The sequence below is a fragment of the Haliaeetus leucocephalus genome, unplaced genomic scaffold (assembly GCF_000737465.1).
Source record: "Haliaeetus leucocephalus isolate CR32 unplaced genomic scaffold, Haliaeetus_leucocephalus-4.0 Scaffold1, whole genome shotgun sequence".
NCBI classification, from domain to species: Eukaryota; Metazoa; Chordata; class Aves; order Accipitriformes; family Accipitridae; genus Haliaeetus; species Haliaeetus leucocephalus.
Window position 1 is genome coordinate 18,837,186 of NW_010972437.1, and position 8,107 is coordinate 18,845,292.

Consider the following 8,107-nt stretch of genomic DNA (forward strand, 5'->3'; position numbering starts at 1 on the left):
GAAGACTGAATGTTATTGGAACTAGGTGACCAAGAGGGCTCCATAAGAGCCCCTCAAGCCTTGTTTCTCTGGGCTGCTTGGTCACATGCAGACACACTTCACCTGTTTATGTGAAAGGATGCTTAGGGAGCTTTTTGAACCCCCTGGCAATTCACCCTGATCAAACACACAACCACAAGCCCTCCCTCATCATTAAGTGCCTCCCTGTTGGAAGAGAAATCATGCTTTAGTAGTTAAGATAAGCAAACATGATGTCCCTTCTAATTCACCAAATTAATTGAAAAGTTGCATTTCTAAGTGGATTAGCCCCATGAATTTGCTTCAACCTCCCTCTTTTTTCTGAGTTCTCATTTCCATACAGGGAATGAATTTGGATGGACTAATCTACTCAGAAATGAATCCACGTTAATCTAACTGCCTCCACATTGACAAGTCTTTGGAAAGAAGCAGGAAGGGCACTAGTCTCACAGTAATTCACTGCCTGGGACAAAAAGGACTTGCATAAGTTTTGAGCAAAATTGTGTCCATCACAGTGCAGGAATGCGGGCTGTGCATAATTATTTTCTCCTTAAATGCTAGTGTAATTGCATGCTTCAGTGTGCAAGAGCAGATGGAATGACTTTTCCTAACTAGTGGTTGCAGCTTTGAAAAAGTATGCATGGGGGTGGCCACATGGATCCATGGAGCAGTCCCTGCTAATAGTCTCAGAGTGAGGAATTGCAGGATCCCAGCCTCAGGATACAAAGCACTGGCCTGAAGGATTAGAAGGGTGAATTCAAGAGACTAATTTTGGTTAAAAGCACAGTTCATGCTGTGATTGTTTCAGTTCTCAAAGAAACTGAATGGGATGGGTAAGTCAGCAGACAGAATTAGTACCTTCTCTTCCCCTGGTGAAATACATGGTGCAGCAGTACAGGTGTGTTTTGCCTGGTGCAAAGGTCTTCAGTAGGAGTCTCTCCCACTGCTAACCATTATCTTATAAAATGATTACCTTGTACCTCAAAGGTGAGAACTGCAAAGGCTAATGAGCTAATTCTCTGGACCCACTACCTCCATCCCACCCTGCCACACCAGGAAGCTGTGTGTCCTGCACAAGGTTCTTCACTGGAGGTGGGAAGTCCCCAACGTACATCTGTTGCGCAGGGAATCCTGTTCCCTTGGCAATGTTTGCAGCAGGAATCACACCAAAAGCACCTTCCTGGTATTTCCAGCTGTTGTGTTGGACATGGCACTGCCAGTTTGAGGAAATCACCTGCAGGTAGCCTTTTGGGTCAAAGAGCTGTTACACTGAAGCTGTGCTAGACCTCTGCTACAAATTTCATTTGGGTTTTCTAAAGATCCATGTCTCCTTCTTAGAAGAAAATGTCAAATAAGTGTTTGCCCTGTGCTAGCAGGAGAGTAGCACTGTACTAAGACTGTGTAGGAGAGCACCAAGGGTATCATTTAATATTTAGACACCTCAAAGAACTGTATTGGTGGATTCTCCTTTGAGTTATCAGAGACATGTCTGGAGTACTTAGGGGATGTAAGAAATCTTCCCAGCACAGCTGTAAACAGCAGCTCCAAGTCACAGACACACAGACCGTATCTGTAGAGTTAAAGGTACTTCCTATTTTGGTATGGAAGCCTGTCCCTCCTTACAGATCCTTGGGGCTAAAGCCAAACAGATACCCAACGAGTGAAATTAAATCAAAAGTTTTCATTTGTGCACTAGGAAGTAAAACCAAAGAATAACCCAGGGCCCAGAGATCTGACAGTTCTGGATAGGCACAGGTTAACAAGAGATAAAACTGAGACCCATTTCAGACACATTTTAAAGTGGGTCTTCAAAGATAATGACTTGTAATCAATTATCAGCATAGAATGATTGTGTCCATCCCACAGCACTGTTTTTAACATGAAGTCAAGTAGAATCATGAGAGCAACACTCTTCTAAAGCCATGTACATCTTTATTCTCCACCCAGGCCAGCAAGGATGGGAAAAGGGAATGCAATTAAAAATAACAATCAGCAAACACACACTATCTTTACTTAAAAAAAACATCCAGACTAGAACAGCCAGAAACACACTCAACAATCAGAATAACTGGAATTCCCTGCAGTTTGGCAGTGGCACATATGCAGAAATTACTTGTGAGTTTCTGAAAGCAAGGATAGAACAAGACAAAAACTTGTGCTTTTTTTCTATTACAGCAATTGATAATGATTATATATTTTGCAGCAGGCAAACCGCTCTTGGGGGATAACAGGCAAGAGAGAAAGCTACCCAGAGTTGTTTTGAGAAAAGTTTGATTAAAACTTTTACAAATAGCACCAGAACTAACCCCAAGCTTAAACTAGCCCCCACCAAAATCAATGGCAGAACACCCTGACTTTGGCAGGAGCAGAGGCAAGCTTGGTTAAGTGTAAAGAAGTAGAAAACAGATGATGGATTGTTCCAGTATATCCCCAAAGAGGTGGCCTCTAAACCCAGAAGCATAGCTGCCGTGGCAGAGGGAGGGTATTACAACTTCTCTGATGCTCCTTTGTGTCTACATAGCAGTAAGAGGCACAGATTTGGTTTTGTCTCCACTCTGGCAGGCTGTTCACAATCTGAAAGCAAATCCTGCAGCTCAGCAGAGATTTCACATGGCTGTATTCTGTAATGAGCTAGTATTTATCATTCAAGCCCTCTGTAAGCTGAAGGCTCTTTGTGCTACTGACCCCAGCCTGTCGTGTAGCCTTGAACAGCTGCTCTTTGGCAGTGACAGCTGAATTGGGTTTTCTCCTTCTGCAGCAATGCACACTTGCCAGCCATCCTTCCCCCAAACCCACTTGTTTGCTGCATGTTGGGGCCAAGATACACAATCCAGTCCTTTCACGCCAGCAGTGTCCCTCTAGGCAAAGCGTGAGAACACTTGCCAGTGGGCCTTCCTTCCCATTAATGCTTGTTAAGCATCACTTCTTCCCACCCTCCAGCCATGTGGAAGCCTGCGATTTCCATGTGGAGGAGTATTAAGAAGAGTGGCTACGCTGGGTCACTTACAGACTGCCAGTACTGACATGACTTATCCTCAGCTTCTGTATTAATTCAGAGGCATATCAAGCTCCCTGATTGAAACAGCCCTGTGAAAGGCATTTCACTGCTTGAACTGGTCCCAGGCATATGTCAGCCTCTTTGAACCCCACTGAATTACCTGTCATTGCCTCACAGGTTGGGTTCTATTTTTTTTTTTTTCCTGGAAGTTGGTCATTGCCTTTAAGGACTTAGCCAGTAAAAACTGAGCTGTGCATCAGGAAGCAGCAAATGCAGCCTTGGCTGTACCTGTGCCCAGGGAGCATCTCTGCTTTGTCAGTAAATTGTGGGGCCAAGCCTGCTCTTGATATTTGGCTTGTATACTATTCACACAGTTAATCCCCAAGCCAGTGCTAAGAGGCTGCTTTGGCTGGACCTCGCAGAAGGACACAGAACAAGGATGCAGCAGTGACTTCACTTATTTCTCCATGTTAGGCCTGGAGGATCGGATGGGCTTGTTTATACATCACCAGTTCCCAGCTGTCCTAACCGGGACAGACAGCCAGTGTAGTCTTGAGCTTATCCTTGAAATGCAACATGAAGCATTAGTTCCTGTGAAATCCAGCTTCTGAATGCTTCTCCTACCATCCTAAAACTAAAGCAGTTCCCCCTCTGATAGGGAGACTGCGAAAGTGAAACACCTATACAGACATGAGTGACTGTGCAGCCTGACTGACTGCACACTACAAATTACCTACCTACATGCATGCAAATGGTGGGCTCCTCTGGGCTGGGGCTGAGCCAGACTTTCTAGCAGCACTAGCTGAACTAGAGCACTCAGAAAATCAATCATGTTTCAGACATGTAACTCAGTCCCCATTAGAGTCCGTTATAGCTCTCGTATTTTCTTCATGTCCTCCTCAGGACAAAACCCTAAGAGTCAATCCAGAAAAAGAACTTTTCTCCTAGTCAATTTTTAAAGAAACAATTAAAATTTCTCCAGTCTATGGTGGCCACCTCAGCCTGGTCTGGGAGCCCACTAAGATGCCATGCAAAGTCCCAAAAGGAGGGAAACCAATTATGAAAATGAGACATGAGGGCAGGAAGATGTATAATCTGTTGTGCTTCCATATAATTAACCAGGAAGTGTAGGGGGGACACAGACTTCCAGAGCTGAGGCACTAATGCAGTTTGCACTAGCACTAACAGACACGGGCTCAGGGATGCCCCTGTTCTGGAAGGGAAGGTCCAGCAGCTCTTCCGTAAGAGCGACTTGAAAAACAGAATGACTGTTTCAGTGAGACCTTCCCATCCCAAGCACCTTCAACTCCACCTCCCAAAATACAGGTGCCGTCGGTCCACACCTGCATTGCAGTGACATGCAAACTGATCACCCTTCCTCAGAGCAGATGTTTCTTCCCTATAATGCAACTGTTTGCACTGCACACCATGCATGACTCCCATTACCCATTCCTTCCTAGCAGTGCACCTATCAAGAGATCAAATGCAGGTGTGTCCTAAGCACCTATCTGTGCACCTACAGTCACTGGAGGGTGGTTGGTGACAGGCCCGTCAGGTCCCCATGCACTGCATTACAGAGAAAGCCCTACTCTTCCACCATGTGAAGGCTGTGTTTCAGGTCAGTGCAGAGCTCACGTGCCTTTGTTGGAGGCTATGCTGTCCTCTGCCAGTGAAAGGCTGGGCACAACTGTTCCAGTGGTCTGTTTCTCAGACTCTGACAGTGTCTAAGCAGTTAGCCTACCTGGAAAGTTTGCTGCACTTGTTGGAAAGACTGGAAGAGCACCCTTTCTAGGAAAACTGCAGGAACATCACACATTTTGCAGTTTAGCCTTCACCTCTGAATGGGTTCCTATCTCCTGAAGTTCATTCCCTGAGTAGAGACTTCTTTTCACTAGGTCAACAGGTCACTGTTATGTCCTATTCCTGAAAAATAAAGTCTAACTTTACAGAAGTGGACTTTTCAGCATGTATCTCTGCCACTTCACAAACAGCCTGAGCCCCACAGACCTGGATTTTCTCACTATTCCCAGAAGTTGTAATTAGCTAAAACATGATAAATCCTTGGAGAGCCATGCACCTCCCCACCCAGACCACGTGAAGCTAGCACACTTGCATTCTGTGACATTTAAAGAGCACTCCCAGCCCAATATTTTATTCATTAACTTTGTGTTTAAATATATATATATATAGATATATTAAAAAAATCAGTGTGTTTTTTTCTAGGTGAAAAACCACTCACATATGACCAAAATAGTCAGCCAGGACAAAGGCTCAGACTGCTGAGGTCTCAACCCCCTGCGCAGAGCTCTTGCCAGAGAGACTACCTGAGATGTTGTCAGAATCTAGCAGCTCGACAATGCTGTATGGAGAACAATCTTCCAAACCCAGCTTGCTGCAGAGCCAGCCACAGAAGCCCTTCTCCATATCCCTGACAGCATGCCACCAGTACCCAAAGGACCATGCTACCTGGGCCACAGCCGAGTACAGGCCTAGGGAAAAAGACACAACCATAATTATAATTGGGTAGAAGATGATCAGAAAGGGACAAAAGGTGATTTTGTGCCAGAAGGTCCTCTCTTCATTGTACACCAAGAAGATGTTGTACCATGTAATGGTTCCATAGTAGAATGAAACCACAAAGGACAGTACAAAAATGATGGGGAGGCAGATGATGGTCCAGAGGACGATGTGGGGTCCTCTGTCCAGCCCAACATCACATTTCTTCTTCTTCTCAGGTACATCCTCTTTAGGAGGTTCCTTTGACTTAGCCAGTTCCTGCAGCTCTTTGTCCGTTAATGTGACATGGATGTCCACCATCTGACCCTTCTTCTTTCCCCTGGTGATTGTTCCAGTCAATGTGACATAGCGGCTGTCTAAAGGTATGTTCCAGACACCTACAAACACAGATAAACTCATCTACATTAGATTTATTTTCTGTATGGATTACTTTGTGTAAATCTCCACAGACCCCAAAGACAATTAAATAGTGCATATGGAGTTATAGTTAAATGAAAAAACGACGGAACACAAGAAGTAAGGCAGTATAAAGAAGATTATCACAGAAGAAAATGGAAGAGGAGCTAATGAGGAAGAAGACAGGAATTCCAGATGACAGAAATCACAAGGGAGAAGACTCCAGCATCTGCACTGGGGACAATATGTGAAGGGAAAGTGCTGCAGGCGTATATGAGAAAGAGATGAGACAGAGTAACTGAATCAAAATGGTATGCCTATTTTCTCTGGTACCCTCATAGATTTATTCCTGAACAGTGTGGACACTTGGGGTGAATTACATAAATAGGACTAAGACCCTTGTTCTGGAATAAGCACATCCAAACGTGGAGTTATACTTGAATGGCTAATATTTCACTTTACATTTGCACTGTATCTCAATCCAAATTAATTTTCAAAGTTCAGAAAAAACTTACAAACTCTCATATAATTATATATTATATAATGATATATCGATAATTATATATTATATAAGGGATCAACAAAGGCACCAAACAGGAAAGTGTTGGGATGTGTGTTGAAGTCACAGACTGCCTTAGTTTCCAAGTGACATTGGTTTAGGATGGTCCCTGCAGGGGTACTGGCCATAAACTCTTCTATGGGGCTAAAATATGCTTTCTCCTGGTCTTAATTCTGACTAGCTTGGAAGGACGTCTTCAGAGGCTCTTAAAAGGAGGCTGAGCATTTTGAAGTGGCCCACAAAAATACGAAGGCAGCAGATAAGCCATGAGGACAGGGGTTGGGATCATGGGGGAATCTGGTGCAGCTGATGGACCAGGAGCTTGCATTCACATTTAAGCCCCTCTCAGCCTGCACTGCTGACTCACAAGAGGATTAGCCATAGAACCTGCCTTCCATACTGCTTCACTGCAAGGGTATTCAGGACAGACATCAGAAGTGAAAGTGACTCCAAGATGCCCCACAATGACTTTGGCAAATAATCACTCTTAAAGAGGAAGCTGTGCTGAGAATATGCAAACAGAAGGCAACAGCAAATCCTAGACAATGAGTAAAACTCCCTATCACAGGTAGAGCCACTAAATCCATCTGCTTCCATCCTTTCACTTAATGGGCAGTTGTTTTAGGCATGGACAGGGGCTTGATCACAGCATCATTAGTTTAAAGCATTTTTCTGGATCAACCCCAACCAGCACATACATTTAAAACTAAGAGAGCGGCAACAACCAACCTCTGCAAAGAACAGCAGAAGACAGCCCAAATCAGCCTGTAATGCTTTTTATTTCAGAGCGTTTTCATGTATGAACTCAAACTCTCCTTGCCTGCAGTCTTGGAGAAGGTTGGTCCCACCGGCACTTCCATTTGACCTTAGTGCATGCTGGCATCAAAAAAAGTTTATGGAAAGTGGGTGTTCCCAGGAATACATACCATCTGCCATGGACTGACCCAGGAACTTGGAGCCTTCCTCAGAGGTCCTCTCCCCTCCTTCTTCATCCACCTGTTCTTCTTCTACCTTATTCTCATTCTCCGATCGATACACTATTATTGACTCGGGACGAGACTCTTTCTTCTTTTTTTTCCTCCGGTCCATAGTGGCTTCCCCATCAAAGGTGACAGTGGTTGCCACAGCCCTTCTCATGGTGCCATGGCGAGGGCTCTGGCTTCCAGACTTGCTCTCTTTCTGCATGGTCTCCTCCATCCCACTGCTGCTCTCAAGCATCTCACTTGGCATCTTGTAGCACTTGTCTCCAAACTAACAGCTCCTGCACTTAGAAGTCATTGATTAGACAACGGTCCCATGGATGCTTTTTTTTGGTAAGATGTCTCACTGCTGACATCCAAACTATGCACTCCATTCCCAGCCTAAAATGAGAGAGAAGGCTGAAAAAGTGTCTTTTTCTTACCAAGCAGAAAAAATTGCCAGAATCTTCCTATAAAGGGTTACTTCCAACTGGTTTAAATGTCATCTGAAGATCCTTATTACTGTCCTGAACATCAATTTTATTACATGGATACATGTTTTGTAATATCACCTAATCCTGATTCTCAGGTTCCAATTTTAAATATAACAAAGTAAAGCTACTGGAAAAGGAAAGAGTATTAACATTAATAAGAAGAGAT

The 8,107-nt window shown here is 44.2% G+C and overlaps 1 protein-coding gene across 1 annotated transcript; it reads right to left on the reverse strand.

The window, feature by feature from the left end:
* Positions 1–4,955: 4,955 nt before the first annotated feature.
* TMEM169 (transmembrane protein 169) lies at positions 4,956–7,718 on the reverse strand. Its single transcript, XM_010568458.1, has 2 exons — positions 7,415–7,718; positions 4,956–5,910 (listed from the first exon to the last, which is right to left on the reverse strand). Exons 1-2 carry the CDS (start codon positions 7,716–7,718, stop codon positions 5,288–5,290), a joined length of 927 nt encoding a protein of 308 aa, XP_010566760.1. The 3' UTR covers positions 4,956–5,287.
* Positions 7,719–8,107: the final 389 nt, after the last annotated feature.